Source organism: Misgurnus anguillicaudatus, chromosome 21 (assembly GCF_027580225.2).
Source record: "Misgurnus anguillicaudatus chromosome 21, ASM2758022v2, whole genome shotgun sequence".
Classification (NCBI taxonomy): Eukaryota; Metazoa; Chordata; class Actinopteri; order Cypriniformes; family Cobitidae; genus Misgurnus; species Misgurnus anguillicaudatus.
This window is the reverse complement of record NC_073357.2, coordinates 59,328,293-59,348,344: the sequence shown is the minus strand read 5'-3', so window position 1 is coordinate 59,348,344 and position 20,052 is coordinate 59,328,293. Positions and strand designations below refer to the sequence as shown.

The 20,052-nt window shown below is 35.5% G+C and overlaps 1 protein-coding gene and 1 long non-coding RNA gene across 13 annotated transcripts in view; both read left to right on the top strand.

Annotated features, from left to right (window-relative positions):
- LOC129452519 (B-cadherin) overlaps window positions 1-20,052 on the top strand; it is a 192,879-nt gene that overhangs the window by 94,451 nt on the left and 78,376 nt on the right. For 11 of the 12 annotated variants that reach the window (XM_073859537.1, XM_073859532.1, XM_073859535.1 and 8 more), the window contains 3 exons: window positions 9,752-9,939; window positions 10,022-10,264; window positions 10,840-10,985. The exons of the other annotated variant lie outside the window; for it this stretch is intronic. In XM_073859537.1, coding sequence (XP_073715638.1) covers window positions 9,752-9,939; window positions 10,022-10,264; window positions 10,840-10,985 — 577 coding nt within the window. The remainder of the gene's footprint in view (window positions 1-9,751; window positions 9,940-10,021; window positions 10,265-10,839; window positions 10,986-20,052) is intronic. 12 annotated transcript variants of the gene reach the window in all.
- LOC141353100 (uncharacterized) lies at window positions 1,042-9,659 on the top strand. Its single transcript, XR_012360130.1, has 3 exons — window positions 1,042-1,131; window positions 7,803-8,182; window positions 9,531-9,659. It is a non-coding gene; the product is annotated as an uncharacterized lncRNA (long non-coding RNA).

Genomic DNA, 20,052 nt, shown 5'->3' with positions numbered 1-20,052 from the left:
GATCGTGTGTGCATCACGTGTCATGCCAAAATAAGTGCCTGCTGCCTTGAACTTGAACTTGAAAGGAGACGCTCGAGTGTGCCAGATATTCGCACAATCTCATGCGTAATCAGAGTTTACTGTTAAGGGAGTGTCTTGCGTGTATTTAGGGAACGCGACCGTCTCTTTTATCATAAAGGGTTTTGAAGCGTCTCCAGCAGGCACTTATTTTGACAAAACACGTGATGCACACAGGATCTCTCCACACGCATGACACATATTTTGGAAAAGGGAACCACACACGTGACAATCCAAACACTTATTATGAATTAGCGCATCCTCGGAAGTGCAGTCACGAGCCGCCACTGTTTTCAGGGTTTGTGCGGCACGCTTGATCTCACCATATCCACAGGTACAGTGTCATCATATACAACATCTGTGGGGTAGCATTTAAAAAACATTTAAAAACAGATGTATTTGTTTAAAGCAAAACATTTATTTACTTACCAGGCTACAGGTGAAGCAGCTCTTTTACATGTTAATACTTTAATTTTTTATATTTAAAAGCGTTGTTGTGCTGCTGCGCATCCATGTATGTGATAAGCAAACCCACATTGTCGTCCGGTTTATAGGCTCATATTTCTAACGCGCTCATTAAAAAAAAATACTATTGCGCCATTGACTTTAAACCAGGTTTTAGTTTAGTTGCCTCAAAATAGCAACACGCGAACAATGTGCCTGAACACACCTTGTTTTCAGACCAGAACAAAATTGGGCGCAAATGCACTTGTTATTTAAACAATTTGGCGCTAAACGTGAAAATGATCATTGCGCCAGTTTGAAACTAGCAAAAGACACTTGCGTCATGCATTGCACTGCATTGCGCCATGTGTATGATAGAGCCCAATGTGTTAAAAGCATAACACATAAAAAATAAATACATACTTTCTTAGAGTGAGGGATGTTAATGCTGTAAGTATTCTTTGCTTTCGCTAACCTAAGCATTTCTGTTCTAGAAGAAAAAAACCCGAAGACAAGACATTGTGTTTATTTTTATTTCAGCCTCGTGCACCTGAGATAGGTTAAGTATAAAGGACCCTTCAGAAGAAAATGATCATCGTGCGATTAGGAGTTATTATCTTCCTTTGTCAGGTAAGATTTTTTTCCTCATAATATTATAAAACTTTTGACTGATGTATTGATAAAGTAGCAAATATTATTACATTATTTGGAATGATGTTATTGTTGTTTTAAATATTAAGAGAGGGTAACATTTGAATGTTGTTTAAATATAATATTTTTACAAGATATCACCTACAGGAAATATTTATATTTAACAACATAACAATATTTATTGTTACATATGTATGTTTGAGATATAAATGAAGTTTAACCATTGAGTATTTCACCAGATTTGGACAAGTAATCAGACACATCCTTTCTTTTTGAAATGCATGAACTAAGAATGAAAAATACTTAAACACTATAGCATTTTATTCATCTTAGTTCATGTTAGTTTCAGCATTTATTAATACATCAATAAAATCGAAAGTTGTTAGGCTTCATTATAAAAAAAAGCTGAAAAGGCATTGCTCAAATGTTAGCAAATGCATAGAACAGCTAGCAAACTGTAAAATTTGTTGAGTTACCTTGTAGTTTAAATATATCGTGTCCCTAAACATGGCCGGATTATCCATAGACGGCCCAGGTGAAAAAGTAGTACACTTCCATATTGTACTTAAAGTGCTTTATTTTCGCACACTCATTTTGTACTTAATATACAAAAAATTCATATTTAGTACTTCTTAAGTTGTTCTGAAGATTATCTAAGTGTACTTCACTGTGCTATTTTGAGACACCATGAATATGAACTAAAAAGCACTTTTAACATACTATCTCTGTATTAAAAAATGTATTTTGTTAACACTTGTATTAAACTTGAACTCAACTTTCACACAAAGATGGGTTCAAGTGTACTACAAGTGGTACCTAAATACATTTTTTAAATACATTTTTAGCACATTTTACTTCATATTCATGGTGTCTCAAAATAGCACAGTGAAGTACACTTGGATGATCTTGGGAACATCTTGAGAAGTACTAAAGATGAGTTTTTGGTATATTGAGTACAGGGTTAGTGTGCGGAGGTGGAGCACTTTGGGTACACTATGGAAGTGTACTACTTTTTCATCTGGGGGCACCAAGCAATAGGGGGGCACCAAGGGCTCCAGACTGCAACCAAAATGTTTTTTTATAAGTACTCACCCATGTGCGATTGGGTTTTACCGCTCATTTGCATGACGCATCAATTTTTTAATGTCACCATGCACTCAGTTGAATCTACCGATGGGTCTACGCATCCAGGATAAGGTCAACACATCTCACTCTGAACCGTGAGAAGACCCAGCCGCATAGGTGTGTTTAAAATTGGTGGACGTTATTTGGCAGACCTCCACGGTACATTCAGGACATCCTGGGAATGTTAATAGAATCATATTTTAGGTCGAAATTTCACGTTCCCACAACATTCTCAAAGACCCTGCTGGTGTTTAGAATGTTGTCTAGTAACATTCCCAGAACGTTTGGAGACAGATGTGTTGTGGAGGTCTTTAAAGGGTTGGAGGACGTTATTTGGCAGAGCTCCACGGAACATTCAGGATGTCCCGGGAATGTTAAGAGAACCATATTTTAGGTAGAAATTTCATGTTCCCATAAAGTTCCCAGAACGACCCTGCTGTTGTTAACTCTTTCCCCGCCATTGACGAGATATCTCGTCAATCAAGAGAAAACGCTTCCCCGCCCATGACGAGTATTTCCGTCTTTCCGCAATACTGCTATTATCCACTAGGTAGTATTGCCCTATGGTAAGCTGCTGCATGTCCGTGTCTGTTTTAAAGATCGCTCTGAATGGGATCACAAAAATTGAATTATCTCTGCTTTTTGCTCAAAATGTGGTGTTTTTGCAGAAACCTACCCATATTCAAAAGCTGATTACAAAAGATCTACTGAAGGTAGGTTGAAACGTTTTTTTTTTTTTTTTTTTTTTTGAAAGCAGAGGGTCTGTTCTTTCATTTGGTATATTGTATGTTTATATATTTGAAGAAGAACATTTTCTGGAAGGCATTAAACTTTTGTGAAAATCATGAAAAACGCTGGTGCTGGCTGGCATCTTTTTTTAAAAACGCTGGCGGTGAAAGAGTTAAGGACGTTGCCTATTAACATTCCCAGAACGTTTTGAGATGGACGTGTTGTGGAGGTCTTTAAAGGGTTGAAGGACGTTATATGGCAGACCTTTACAGAACATTCAGGACGTCCTGGGAATGTTAAGACAACCATATTTTAGGTAGAAATTTCACGTTCCCATGATGTTCCCAGAACGACCCTGCTGTTGTTAAGGACGTTGCCTAGTAACATTCCCAGAACGTTATGAGACGGACGTGTTATGGTGTTCTTTAAAGGGTTGGAGGACATTATTTGGCAGACCTCCACTTAACATTCAGGACGTCCCCGGAATGTTAAGAGATCCATATTTTTAAATTTCTTGTTCCCATAACGTTCTCAAAGACCCTGCTGGTGTTAAGGACGTTGCATAGTAACATTCCCAGAACGTTATGAGACGGACGTGTTGTGGTGTTCTTTAAAGGGTTGGAGGACATTATTTGGCAGACCTCCACTTAACATTCAGGACGTCCCCGGAATGTTAAGAGATCCATATTTTTAAATTTCTTGTTCCCATAACGTTCTCAAAGACCCTGCTGGTGTTAAGGACGTTGCATAGTAACATTCCCAGAACGTTATGAGACGGACGTGTTGTGGAGTTCTTTAAAGGGTTGGTGGACGTTATTTGGCAGACCTCCACGATACATTCAGGACATCCCGGGAATACTAAGAGAATCATATTTTAGGTAGAAAATTCACATTTCCATAAAGTTCTCAGAATGACCCTGCTGGTGTTAAGGACGTTGTCTAGTAACATTCCCAGAACGTTATGAGACGGACGTGTTGTGGAGTTCTTTAAAGGGTTGGAGGACGTTATATGGCAGACCTTCACAGAACATCCAGGACGTCCCCGGAATGTTAAGAGAACCATATTTTAAAATTTCTTGTTCCCATAACGTTCTCAAAGACCCTGCTGGTGTTAAGGACGTTGCCTAGTAACATTCCCAGAACGTTATGAGACGGACGTGTTGTGGAGTTCTTTAAAGGGTTGGAGGACATTATTTGGCAGACCTCCACTTAACATTCAGGACGTCCCCGGAATGTTAAGAGATCCATATTTTAAAATTTCTTGTTCCCATAACGTTCTCAAAGACCCTGCTGGTGTTAAGGACGTTGCCTAGTAACATTCCCAGAACGTTATGAGACGGACGTGTTGTGGAGTTCTTTAAAGGGTTGGTGGACGTTATTTAGCAGACCTCCACGGTACATTCAGGACATCCCGGGAATGTTAATAGAATCATATTTTAGGTCGAAATTTCACGTTCCCACAACATTCTCAAAGACCCTGCTGGTGTTTAGAATGGTGTTTAGTAACATTCCCAGTATGTTATGAGACGGATGTGTAAAGGGTTGGAGGACGTTATTTCGCAGACCTCCACGGTACATTCAGGACATCCCGGGAATGTTAAGAGAATCATAGTTTAGGTAGAAAATTCACGTTTCCATAAAGTTCTCAGAATGACCCTGCTGGTGTTAAGGACGTTGTCTAGTAACATTCCCAGAACGTTATGAGACGGACGTGTTGTGGAGTTCTTTAAAGGGTTGGAGGACGTTATATGGCAGACCTTCACAGAACATCCAGGATGTCCCCGGAATGTTAAGAGAACCATATTTTAGGTAGAAATTTGATGTTTCCAGAACGTTCTCAGAATGACCCCGCTGGTGTTAAGGATGTTGTCTAGTAAAAGTTCCCAGAACGTTTTGAGACTCACCCACAACTTATGCAGAAGCCCCAGAAAATAGCCGTAACTCAACCAATATATAATTATATACTGTGAAATTGATTCGGTTGGTGTGGTGGAGGATAAAGGAGGAGATGGAGATAATGATGAATCCAAAATAATAATCTTTAATTAATATAAAACAAGGAACATGGAAAATGGTAAAATGCACAACACATCACTATAAACAAGAACTGACTTAGGCTCTGTTTACACGTACATGGTTATTTTTAAAAACTGAGAGATTTACCTTCGTTTGTGCCCCTCGTTTACACGCAAACGGAGAACTCGCCTCTGAAACCGATTGTTTCTAAAAACTCCGGCCAGAGTGGAGATCTTGAAAATCTTCGGTTGCACGGTTGCATGTAAACTGAGACAAACGGAAGTTTAAGCAGGCAACGTCACAGAGTATGCGCCAGAGCTCGCACCTACGTCAAAAGTGCGACCTATGTTTACATGTGACTGCTACTCTGAACGCTTCCAAGATCACATTTATGTTCCTGCAAACTCGTTTCGTGTGTTTGTATTTGCAAATACAGCTGCTCCATTATGTTGAGGAGCAGACACGAGTGCTCGGAGGTCAGCAATTTTACGCGTGTTTGACTTCATGCGGCGCTGCAAAAACCGACAGACGGATGATGTCAAAGTACCGCGAGAGCAATTCAAAATTAGACCTGTACGTGTGATTCCTCAACTCGCTCTCGCGGTAATTTGACGTCATCGATCACCTACTGCAACAGCTCCTCCCTCCAACATGAAGAACCAGTTCGCGTCACCACCAGCGCTGCCGGTGATTTGCTTACGTGGGCTTGAGCTTCTCTTGATGGCCGATATGCACGGGTACGTGTACATAAACACTTTTCTGAAAACTGACATGTGTGCACGATATTATTTTTGAAATCCGGAGAGCTTGAAATGTCCGTTTATGAAAATAGCCGCCCACGTGTAAACATAGCCTTAGACAAATGGAACAGCAGGGTATTTAGACAATGGAGTGATGAGGGGGATGACTGTCATGTGAGGATAATAACAAACACAGTTCAGGTGAGAGAGTGAGGAGGATTATGGGAAATGAAGTCCAAATGGATGATGAATGGGCAAACATGGAGAAACAAGCAGGAACAAACTGGGACTGTGACAAAAATGTATCATTGAAAAACACAGAAAACAATCGAAGTGAGATTACAGGAAAAATAAATAGAATTTCAAAATCTGGCAAATAAACAGGAGGATAATAAAAAATACAAGAATAACATAAAAGCTAACAAAAACCCACATAAATATACAACAACTGGTTAAATAAAATAAAAAATAACCCACAAAATATACATTTTTTGTTTACAGATGTGCAAATGTGTATTAGATAAATAAATGTAAAAAATAACACACTGCAATAAGGTCACAAGCTTAATAAACATCAAGCTTTAGTAAGTTCAATCAGAATAAGAGCATACAAATACAAATCCAGTTAAAAAATACATCTACATAAAATGCGTAGGTAAGGGCAAAAACACATCGTACAAAAAATCACAAGTCCAAGAACTAAGATTTTTAACATTCAAATCGAGATGTGAAAAAATATGTTAAAAAAGATTTCAGACTTCCAGAAAGATTTTTAAATGACCAACTTAAAGAAAAAAGCAATTACAAACTACAAAAATGTTAAGTTCCAAAACTTCTTGGTCAAGTATTTTTTATTGCCTGCTTCATTATTTGCTATTATTCTTTACTATTTCAAACAATGCAAGCGCTAGTACCTGAAACATTTTAATTCTGTCACTTTTAAGCCAAAACACTTGTGCTTTTGTATCTAATACTAATATTAGGCAAATTAACCCAAACAAGAAATTAACCCATACAAAACTTAGCAAATTTAATACTTTCATTATTGTAATTTAAATCAAATTGCACAAAGATAAATAATGAACATGACTGTTAAGTTTTTAAATAAAGTGTATAACTTACATCATTCCCAGATTGCAGGAAGATACACTTCTTCAGGTTTGACGATGTGTGGTACATGACTTCTGCAAACAAAACACATGCTTACATTTTTATTGTAAAAAAAGTCAAATAAAAGAGTAAGACAACCATAAATGTATGACTCTTCTGTAAATTCCTTTACAAAAAGCATTTCCAAAAAGTGCAGATTTTTTGTTTTGTACACAAAACATCTGATCTTCGGTTGGCTTCTTTGTGGGCTGAGCATTAATTTATTTTGTAAAGATTGAACATCTTATAGACTTCTTTAACATCCTCTTTATGCATATTGTTTCGTTTATTGTAAGCCTGCATGTTTATCGTTATATTTTAAATGGCAACTAAGAATACAATACTAGCACTTATAACATACAAATAAAAACATCACAAAAAGGAATAGCAAATAAACAGAAAAAAAAACATTAATGTAGCTCGCTGTAGACAACGAGTTAAACCTACGTAGATTTTAAAATAAAATTATCTTAACTTACCTTACAGTATTATAAAAGAAAAAACAAAGATCACGAGTCGTCAAGTGTGGCAGTTTGAATTTCATGTTACTCCCGGCCGGGTTCTCTTGTAAGCTGTGGCATTATGGAACGTCCCGCTACAGTCATATCAGGAACGTATTTATCTGACCAAAATAGTACCATGTGGGAATGTTCTGTTGTGTCTCTTCGTCCCCCTAAAGTCACATAAGGAACCTTACACTGCAAAACTTTAATAAACAACAAAGGACATTTTAGGAATGTGCCTAATGTTCGCTAAAGGTTTAGATTTTTCGTCCCCTTTAGAGAACTTTTAGAGAACGTTGCGAAAGGTCGCGAGAACGTCACCTTCTACATGGGCACTACATTGTGTTAATCCGGGCCTGTCCCTAAAAGTAAACATCTGGATTTTCAGATGGAAACTTTCTCTGGTGATTTGGTCGTGAGGTTTCCAAGGTCTTCAGCACGTCTAAAGAGAGAATGCACAGGTTGTCTTATTCCATCATTGCTAGGATTAGAAGAAATTAGAGATCGTTTCGAACATAATCTGGGTCAGGTGAGTAAACATAATGAATATACTGTACACTATTGAATACGAAACAGCTTTGTGTTACTGGGCTTGTGTCTTCCTGTATTTAGATCAAGTTAGATAATGCTGGGGAAACTTCTTTGACATACAGTATCACAGGTGAAGGAGCAGATCTACCACCTGTGGGTCTTTTCATATGTAATGAACATACAGGGGCTGTTTCTGTGACGCAGCTGCTTGACAGAGAGAAAAAAGCTTCATATAAAGTAAGTTATCTTTAGGTTTAAACTTTACTCGCAATTGTCTTCTTGCGGTATAAATAGTTATCGACAGTCACTACAGTTATTTAACACTTAACCTGCCCATGTCTTCATCTTATCGCTCATGCTGTTGGAGAAGGAGTCGTAAAAAAGAAACCATTTGAAATCATTGACAATAGGATTTATATGAATGATAATATACCTCGGTTTACTCAATATCCCTTTAATGGAAAAGTTCCTGAAGCTGCTCCAAAAGGTAAGTGTTTCATTTCAATTCATCTTAATCCTTCATAATTCTTTAATGTTGAAATAATATGATTGATTTTAAAATATTACACTGCAAAAAAAATTCAAGAATTTTTGTCTTGTTTTCAGTAAAATATCTAAACATTCTTAAATTAAGATGCTTTTCTTGATGAGCAAAATGACCCAAGAAAATAAGTCTAGTTTATAGACAAATTGAAGTAAATTTGTGCTTAAAACAAGCAAAAATATCTGCGATGAGAAAAAAAATCTTAAAATAAGTTTTCTTTTTTCTTAAACACTTAATTCAAGCTAAATTTTCTCACTTCATTGGCAGATATTTTTGCTTGTTTTAAGCACAAATTTACTTAAATTTACTAAAAACTAAAATTATTTTCTTAGGTCATTTTGCTCATCAAGAATTTTTAGAATTTAAGAATTTTTAGAAATTTCTACTGAAGACAAAAATACTAAGTAAGAAAGTCATTTTTTGCAGTGTAAGTTTTATTTTACATCATATATCAACCTCTGTGCACCACAAGCTGTTCAAAACTTAAAATGATCAAGGGTTAATCTAGTGCAGCAGATATTAAACACAGCAAGAAACAAGCTTTAGATAGAATTTTAATGTTGACTGGGACGAATGTTGATGATTAAGCTTTATTGAATTTGGGAATTGGAAACCAGAAACCTGAGGATTTCAGAATGATTTACTTTTGCTGCTTGTTTTCAATAAATGCTCTTTTGGGGCTAAATGTATATTATATAACACAATGCAAACTTTTATTTTAAAAGATCAAATATGCCCTTTAAATATTAACAATGGGTTTTCAAAATTACACTTTTATTTTACTTTCTCTAAAGATTATGAGTTTATGACGGTCACAGCCACTGATGCAGATAATCCAGATACTGATTTTGCTAAAGTCAGATACAAAATTATCAGCCAAGATCCACCATCACCAAATCCAAATATGTTTGACATCAATGCTGTAACCGGACGGATTCGTGTGATCGGTTCAGGTCTGGATAGAGACGTGAGAGTTGAAATTTAATGATTGTAATGTAGTTCATGAAGGGAAAACTCACCTGTGAACATCTTCTTTTTCAGAAATGGCCCAAATATACTTTAGTAATTCAGGCTGCAGACATGAAAGGAGAGGAATACGCATATACAACGATGGGCAGAGCTTTTATTACTGTCACTGACAGCAATGATAACCTACTTCAATTTAAGCAAAGCACGGTAGCGTGATGTTCACCATCTGTCATCTAAACATCTAAGAGAATCATTAAAAAGTCTTATAATTACACAAATCTTTTTGTTGTAAGTACACTGTATCTGTCCCAGAGAATCAAGTTGGAGTTGAAGTGGCCAAACTCACAGTTACTGATGGAGATGAACCTGGATCACCTGCCTGGTCAACTAAGTATAAGATTATCAGTGGTGACAAATTAGGAGTTTTTAATATCAGTACTGGACCCAGTCAGCTGGAGGGAATCATCACCACTGTGAAGCCACTGAATGATCTTCATAATGTTGATCAGACAGATGTTTGTGTTGATGTACTGTAACTGAAGTCTTTTCTTGTCCATACAGCCGCTGGACTACGAGAAGACCAAGCAGTACATTTTGTCTGTGATTGTTGAGAACGATGATCCGTTTGTCGGCCCTTTGCCCACCTCCACCGCCACAGTCACTGTCAATGTTGAGGATGTGAACGAGCCTCCGGTGTTTAATCCAAAGGAGAAGCACATTATTAAACCTGAAAATGTTCCTGTTGGTAGTGACTTGGTTGCTTTTACAGCCACTGATCCAGACATTGGAAGAGCACAGAAGTTAACGTAAGATTTCTACAAAACTTTATTTCTTAAAGGGGACAGAGAATGAAAAAACATTTTTACCTTGTCTTTGTTGAATAATGGTAATCTACCCGCATTCACAAACATACAAAAAGTTCTAGACATTCTAAACATCTCGGTCTCATAGAAATTCCTCTTTTAGAAATGTCAGCCAGAAAACAGCCCAATCTGAAAAACTGATGCTTATGACATCACAGGCATCTCCCTGCTCCTTCACTTTAAAATAATTGGCTACATTTTTAGAATGGCAGCAAAGTCAGCCAATCAGTAATGAGATTGCAAGTTAAGCCAGTAGGGGGAGCCAAATAGGTGCAAAACCACTTGTTTAAAATCCCCCACCTTAATAGAGCTATTTGAGAGAGGTTGTAGGAAGCTTCTAAGGCATTACAGACCCAAACAAAAACATTTTTGTCTACATGTCACATCACAGAACAAGGATAAATACTCCGTTCAATCATTCTATGTCACCTTTAAGTGATCAGGCAGGTTTTTATTAAAGTGAGATGAAGTTTTTCTTAACTAATTGTCTTTTTTTGCCATATTTTTGTTCCTTACAGGTACAGAATCGGCAGTGATCTCGCTGGCTTTCTCAATGTCGTTGAAGATACGGGAATGATCAAAGTCAAGAAACTTATGGACAGAGAATCTATTGAGGTCAAAGATGACAAATACACAGCCATCATTCTGGCCGTTGATAATGACGGTAATGTGGGTTTGTTTTGGGAGAGGGGTGCAGTTAAGATTGTTGAATTATTTTTCTAATAAGTTTGTACTTGTGTACAGCTGAAGCTAGAGCGACCGGCACAGGAACCCTGATCATTGAGCTGGAGGATGTGAATGATAACGCTCCCTATATTAATGAAAGAGAAATAAAGATCTGTAATCAAGAGGCGCCTCCAGTCCTCCTCTCCATCACTGATAAAGACTTACATCCCAACGCTGGACCCTTTAGTGTTGAAACTCATGGAGACACGATGAAAAACTGGACTGCCAAGATGAATGATTCAGGTATGAATAAATGTCCAGCTTATTTCTCTCAAGTATGATTATGTAGTCTAACAGTTACACTGTACCCATGTGCAGCAACCGGCATTGAGCTGATGCTAAAATCTGCGCTGGAGCCTGGCGTCTACAATGTAGTCCTGAGAGTTTCCGATCAGCAGAAGCTGAATCAGGACAGCTCGATTAAAGCCACCGTGTATGACTGCAAGGGAGAAAGAGCTGTGCGCAGTGATGCTGGAGTTGGTAAATCATTTGCATTATTTTGGCTCTGCTGTATATATCCGTTCTATTGGTACATATAAGACCACAGATGTGTTTTGTACGGAGCCCCTAAGGGGACATGGAGGAAAAATTAAATAACGTTTAGTGAAAGCGAAAGTTTCATGTGCGTACGCGAAAGTTTCATGTGCGTACGCGAAAGTTTCACGTGCGCACGCGAAAGTTTCACGTGCGCACGCGAAAGTTTTTACGTGCGCACCCGAAACTAAACTTTAAAAAAAAATACTGCACATGAAGGTTTCACGTAAGCACATGAAACTAAACTTTAGATTTTTTTTACTCCAATGTCACCTTAGGGGCTCAGTAGTTTTGCTCAAGGTGGTGTTTGATTTTCTTAATTTTCTTTGTCCACCTAAAATTCTATTTTAGCACATGAAAGGATGTAACAATATGAATTTGTATCACCTTTTTCACCCCTGATGAGTTTTGCAAAGTTTAAACTCTTCATACTTTTAATACAATTGTTTGTGTTTATTTCTAATTGATTGTGATTTTGCAACTTGTAACACTTCTGAAACACTGTTAACAAAAATGAAATACAATGCATGTTAAAACAGAACCACATCTATGATAGACAAATGCAATTAAAAATCATCAGCATCTACCGCCATTTCATCATCTATCAGATACTCACAAACTCAGTTGTTCTCCATTTTTATGCTTTTACGATGTGAAAAAAAATTAAAACATTTCTTCTGACTTACCAAAAGTTAAATTCAAGATAAAAATGGTTTAGATTAGCTTGCCTTAATGATTTAAATGCTTGGATGTTTTTACATTTTTTAAATTTTAATTTAAGACAGAGACAATTCTATTGGATCCTGTTGAGTCTAAAAAACTTCCAATTTTAATCTTGGCCATTTTTCCTATTAAATTAAATCATGTGTAAAAACACTAGTTTTTTTTGAGGGGGGTGCACTGAGGTTTGATATACAGGTCACTTCTTTGGTTTCTTCCAGCTTGGGGTTAGAAAGAACAAATAAATATAACCAAATATTTTTCTTTGAACATAAAGCAGTGTAATGTGGACATCCAGGTCTTATAGGAGGTTAAGTCAAAGTTGAAGTCTTACTTTTTTCTGTCTCAATGATGCTGTTTTATGTTATCTGTCTTATAATATTGTAATTTTCCAGTTTATGATTTTACTGTACAGCAAAATAGTCATCAGTTGTTTTAAATAAAGTTGTTGCTTTATAAATAAAGTGACATTGATATTGTCAAATGAGAAAGTATTAAAACAGGAATGATAATGTCAGACTTTTAATGCTGTGTCCAGCTTTTGTTAGTACATCTTTTTCATTTAATAAAATGGGTGTATATTTTAAGTTATACCACGGGTCTGTTGAATGCTGCATTCTGATTGGCTGAGAAATGTTCTATGGGTGTTGATTATTTTTCTGTAAACCGCACACCTAACTTTTCAAATGTCTTAAAAATAGGCACCAGAGCAATGTTTGTGGTAACCGTGGTATAAGCGGAATGATTGACTCCGGTCCTTTGAATTATTTGAAAATAATGCACACCTGCGGTGTAACGGCACTCCGCTTCGCGTCGTGCCGCATTACCACCTTGGTGTGCATTATTTTCTTATAATTCAATGGCCCGTCGTCAATTATTCCTTACGTAATAATCTACGGATTTAGTAGACACTTTAATCCAAACCAATTTACAAAAGTGTTTTTACATAAATAGCTAATATCTGCCCACTGGATGTCAGTGTTTTTCTGTCTCAACAAATGAAGGTCTGATCATCTCATGAGTGAATGACATCAAAGTGTCGTGAGAGTTATTCACAAGAAGACTTCTTTGTATCATTTCTCAAATTGCTCTCTCGATACTTATCTATATTTTGTGTACCCAAAAGTTTAAGTTCACAAAAGTGTGAACACCATAACATTCTGGTCTAACATGCAAAACTTGCTTATTATACACAATTGAGCGAATAACACCTAATAACACTCTCTGTCATGTTCATGAAACGTGTCATGTCATGATAATAAAGATATCATATCAGTCTTATGAACACCCCTTCAAGTAAAGTGTTACCCAATATATAATTATATGAATCTTTATCACATTTTTCACCCGTAATGAGTTGGTATCCCAGATAAGTTTTTGTTTTTCTGCTTTGCTTTTAACCTGTTTATAAGTTTTATACAATTGTTTGTGTTTATTTGTAATTGATTGTGTTTTTGCAACTTGTAACACTTCTGAAACACTGTTAATAAAATGTAATAAAAAAATCCAATTTTAATCTTGGCCTTTTTTTTCTGTTACATTAAATCATGTGTTTGATTTGGATCAAGGTTCAGGAAGGCGTTTGAGATCCCACAATAAGGGATTATTAGTCGTTGCAAAATGAAAACTAGAGGCGAACAGGCTTATAACTGCACCAAAATTGTGAAATAATCTGTTGGTATAGGGCCACCATAATAGGTTCTTTTTTTGCTTTAGCTTTTATTAGCATTATTTATTACCTTTTTGTGATTTTACTGTACAGCACATCGCTCAGCAGTTGTTGTTTTATATTAAGTTTTTGCTTAATAAATAAAGTCACATTGATATTGTCAAATGACTGTTAGCAGAACAGGATTGATACAGAATTTTGAACAGAGAAGATTAAACATTTTTTAAAATTGGCTGTAGAATATATATACTTTTAAGGATATAAAGATTTAAATTAATGTACAAAAGTGGGACACAGTATATCAACAGAGATGTAAAGTACTCAAATATTTTTACTTTAAGTAATTTATATTAAACAATTTTAACTTGATTTTATAAGTTATGTCAACTTTTCACAAATTAAAACTTAAAATTGACTTAAAACTTAACGTTGTTTTAACTTCATGCTGTTTTTTTAACAGTTTACTTAATTACTTTTATGTAGCAAATTTTTTAAGAGATTACAGTATTAAAAGATATTTAATGTAGTGGGGGAATGCATGATATTTTGCTTTAAAATGTATTGAAGTAAAATAAAAAACACGCTAATAAAGCACAGATACTTGAAAAATGTATTTTAATAAAAGAAAAATATTTGAGTACTTTACACCTTTGAATATTAAAACAATTATCTCTTTATCTTCCCCACACACACATAAATAGCTATATATTATCTGCCCACTAGATGTCAGTATTTTTCTGTCTCAACAAACGAGAGTCTGGTCAACTAAAGAGCCACAAGAACCGATAGGCGGATGCCATCAAGGTACCGCGAGAGCTATTCAAAAGCAAACTCGTGCGCGTGATTTCTCGAATCGCTCTCGCGGTACTTTGATGTCATCCGCCTATTTTGTGTAGCCTACACAAAAGATCAGGTTCTCAAAACTTTTTCTGTAAACATTTTGACCTAACATGCAAGTTTTATCCATTGCTGATGAAAGGTGGACGGTTTTAATTTAACTAATTATTTCAACTACCAAATAAAGGCTGTAGTTCTCTATTTTGTCCACTAGATGGTAGACTGGAAAATAACAGGATAAGAAAAGTCTAAAATTGCTTCAGGTGTTTAAATGCATGGAAAATAATTAATCAAACCATTACTCACAATGTCTTCTGAGTTTTTTATTAACTTGTATAATTTGTATTCTTTGTTTATACAGTACGTAGACAACATAAATAGTGCATATCTTATATCAAATTTAATGCATACAAATAAAATAAGGCAAGCACTGATTTGCAATAATTTGCGATTCAGTTTTTGAAAACTAACATCCTAAACATGTGTGTCTTTATTTCTGCATTAGGGTCACTGGTTCAGAAATGAAACGACACCTTTAGATTCATTTCACTTAAGAAACATGCTTGTTTAAAACATTTTACATTTATTCATTTGGCAGACACTTTTATTTAAAGCGATTTACAATGCATTCAACCTATATCTTTTTATCAACATGTGTGTTCCCTGGAAATTAAACCCACAACCCTTTAAGGTTCCTAACACAATGCTTTACCAACTCAAACAGCAACATGTTAAAACATGCTGTGCAGTGATAACAGTGTTTGACTTTCATGCATTGGGCCACTTGTGTGTTTTATGTAATAATATATTAGTTTCCATATATTTTTGACATATAGCAAAAAAATAGTATATTTTTTAAACAGAGGTTTTTTCATCAAGAGATTTTTCATATACTCAAAAACCTCCTCCAGCACAATGACGCTCCATTGTTCCCATCAACCTGTCTGAGCTTGAAAAACCTGTTTATAGAAAAAGACTGATAACACACCTTCACATGCCATATCACACAGTATCTGCTCTCCGTTTCTGTCAACACCGCCTTTCTTCACAAGCTGCTACTGTGAAAACAGCCCTTTAAACCATAATAAAGCTCATTCATTATTTGTCATGTGTTTGGGTGCTACACTACACACTTTAGTATATACACTAATATTTTGAGAAATATATGTTTCCATTCCCTTTATACTAAATTACGTGACTGAAGACTTGTTTTTTTTATCTGGCAAGGTTTTTTCCCACAGTAAAGCTAGTTTCATAATGACATCATCCTCCAGGATGTGACATCATATTTGATAGACAAACATCAGGACGTATTTGATGTTTATGATAAGATGTTTGTGGCATTAGTTTGCTTGTTTGTTCAACAAAATTAAAAATATGCATGATAATATTAAATCACATAAAACGAAAACTTATCCAATTTCTGACACTTCAGTATATTGTGATTGTGAAACTTGCTTTCATTGTAGCTTAAGCTTATTTATTTAAACTGGCTAATGACTGGTCTTGTTTATTCATTTACATGTGATGTGGATTAGGTCATTGTCTCTAAAGTTGCCAAAACCCCGAACACTGTGTATTAGCACAACATTTCAGTTGACTGTAATAAAGATGAAGAAATCTTGGGCGTGGTGGGATTGAACTCTGCCTTTAAGAACTTGAAAGCATTTGTGTTGTCTCAGTAGTGCTGAAGTGATGTGTAACCTACAAAGGTTCATCAACAAAGGTTATATAGTGTCAGCAAATGCTTTAAATGAATAAACTGTGTTACTGGAATGATAATAAATTAATTACAACACATGCACCACACCTGTATTTATTGCATGACTTAAAGGGATAGTTCACCCCAGAATGAATGTTCTGTCCTTATTTACTCATCCTCATAATGTTACAAACCTGTATAAATGTCTTTGTTCTGATGAACATGAAGGAAGATATTTTAAGGAACGTTTGTAAACAAACCGATCAGAAGCCCCATTGACTTCCATAGTAGGAAAAGAACACTACACTGTAAAATAAATCCTTTTTGCACTTACATTTTTAAGTGTAATCGACATGAATTTAAATTAATTTCAACTTTCTTGACTTAAACTATAAATTATAAAAAAAGTTATTTTAACTTTATTTTTATATTTTATTGCAACTAATTAAAAAATTTAAGCACAACAAGCCCATATTTACAGAGCTTCTTAAACGGTTTGGTTAAAAACATTGCTCAAAATATCCTCCTTTGTGTCCATAAGAACAAAGAAATGTATACAGGTTTATAACAACATGAGAGTGAGAAAATTATTTTGATCAGAATTTTCATTTTTGGGTGAACTTTCCCTTTTATCAGTGTTCAAATTAGGTCAAAGACTTTGGGGTCCCCTAGCTCCCCCCGTCATTATAGGGTCACACAAAGTAAGATTTTTTGTTAATTAATTGTTTTACCCCTTAAATTAGTGTAAAACAATAGTTGGTAAAATACTTTGTAAAAGCCCCTAACCCAATCCTACATCTTACCTTCTTTCAAATTCTCCAGAAAACATCTTGAGGCGCACTTGAGAGTTTATATTTATTTTAGGCAGAAATATTTTGGATTTGTTTATTGCGAAATTGGGACAAATGGACAAATGGACAGTGTCACTTTTGTGGCAGCACAGCACAAGAATTTTAAATGTATGTAGTATTTTAATTATGATAAAAACCAGGGGACCCCCCCAATTTATATTTCTGTGCTTTATAGGGGGTCCCTTAATTATTATAGGAGGTCCGGGACCACCCCAGCCCCCTCTCAATTCGAACACTGCCTTTAAAGGGATAGTCATTTTCTCATCCTCATGTTGTTGAAAACCTGTATGAATTTCTTTTTTCTGATGAACACAAAAGAAGATATTTTGTGAAATGATGGTAAACACACAGCGTGAGCGTAGACTTCCATAGTAAGAATAAAAAAAATATGATGGAATTTAATGGGTATACAGTCAACTGTGTGCTTACCATCATTTATCAAAATATTTTATTAGTCATTTATTTACTTTCAAAATATTTTTTCCTACCATGGCAGTCAATGGTCACTTACTGCTGTGTGTTTACCATCATTTCTCAAAATATATTTTTTTGTGTTCATCAGAAAAAAATAATACAGGTTTAGAACAACCTAAGGATGAGTAAATGATGACAGCATTTTCATTTTAAAGTGAACTATCCCTTTAATTAAAAATATAAGCACAACAAGGAATATTTGTATGGGCTTCTGAATCGGTTTGGTTAAAAACATTGCTCAAAATATCTTCCTTTGTGTTCATTAGAAAAAAAGATATTTATGTTTATACCAACATGAGAGTGAGAAAATGATTTTGATCAGTATTTAAATTTTTGGGTGAACTATCCCTTTAATCAGTGTTAAAATTATGTCAAAGATTATGGGGGTCCACTAGCTAAACCCCCCTCGTCATTATTGTTGTGATTTCACAAAGTAAGCTTTTTTGTTAATTATTTGTTTTACCCCTCAAATTAGTATAAAATAATAGTTGGAGAGTTTTTTTAAAGCCCCTAACCCAATCCTAAATCTTACAGTCTCTCAAATTCTCCAGAAAACATCATGAGGCGCACTTGAAAGTTTACATTTAGTTTGAGGCAGAAATATTTTGGATTAGTTTATTGTGAAATTGGGACAAATGGACAGTGTCACTTTGTGGCAGCAGCACAAAAATTTTACATTTATGTAGTATTTTAATTTTGATAAAATCCAGGGGACCCCCAATTTATACTTTTGTGCTTTATAGGGGGTCCCTTAATATTTATAGGAGGTCCGGGACTACCCCAGCCCCCCCTCAATTCGAACACTGCCTTTAAATGGATAGTTCACCAAAAAATGAAAATGTTGTCATCATTTATTCATCCTCATGTTGTTGTAAACGTGTATGAATTTCTTTTTTCTGATGAACACAAGAAGATAAAAATACAATAGGAATAAAAACTATGATGGAATTTAATTGGTATACCGTCAACTGTGTGCTTACCATCATTTATCAAAATATTTTCTTCATCATTTATCACAATACTTCCAAAATATTTTATTTCTACTATGGAAGTCAATGGTCACTATCTGCTGTGTGTTTACCATCATTTTTCAAAATATATTTTTTTGTGTTCATCAGAAAAAAAGAAATTCATACAGGTTTGTAACAACTTGAGAATGAGTAAATGATGACAGAATTTTAATTTTAAAGTGAACTATCCCTTTAATGTCTCTTATGCTTACTATACCCTTTCTATTTAAAGTGTTTAATTTTATTAAGGTGTTAGGATATGAATTTTAGGATATTTGTCATTTTTTAATACATATAATAAAATATATAAAGTCATAAAAAGCTAAAAGGTGGATCAACTTACGGTAAATAATTACTTTTATTGCTAACACCTAAAAAAAGAAGTTTAATCAAGTTAAATTTTTCACTTAAACATATAAGTAAAAAAAATATATTTTTTTAGGTGTTACCTTTTGAAGTATTTTTTTAAGTTGCTCCAACTTTTCACTTTTAACAGTGTACATAAAATGACATCTAAAAAGATATTTTAAAGTTTGTTAGTTTTACATTGTTGTGTATCACTATTGTGCAAGAGCATGTGTGTGGGTGTAAACAATATGCATGACAAACACACTTGAAACTTGACATATTTCAAGAATACTCAACGCTGATTTCAAAACAAAAACTTATGACCCGTGTAACTGTTGACGTCATGAATTCTGAAGAACTGCCGTCTATATAAGTGTAGATTTTTTGTCTGCAAGCTTGACTCGTGACATCATCACATCCATTTCCAGTAAACCTGGAGTCTAATGCTTAATCTGAACTATCCAGCAACTTCCTTATTTGCAAACAGCTCTGTCAGTCAGACCCTTCAGTGGAGATCCGTTCCCGATCAGACCAGTATTGACTCAGGGGGAGGGTCTTTCGTTTAAAGAGGTATTAGGGAGTCAACTGCATGCCTCCAGCTATGGGCTTGTTGTGGCTCAGCAGGAGATGGGAGGAGATGCGTTTCTAGCTAACAAAAGCCCGGGCGCAACACAAGACCGGTCTTGTCCTTTGGCCGTGAAACCTATCAGACAACTCAGCGTTGCAGCTGCAGCTTCCCAAATCCGAGTCTACGAACACGACACCGTGAGCAAATCTGATACCGAAAGTTCTGCATGCATAAACATTTCATGGAGCTTAAAAGCCTTTTGGAGATAATGGTGGGCTTTTAAGGCTGCTGG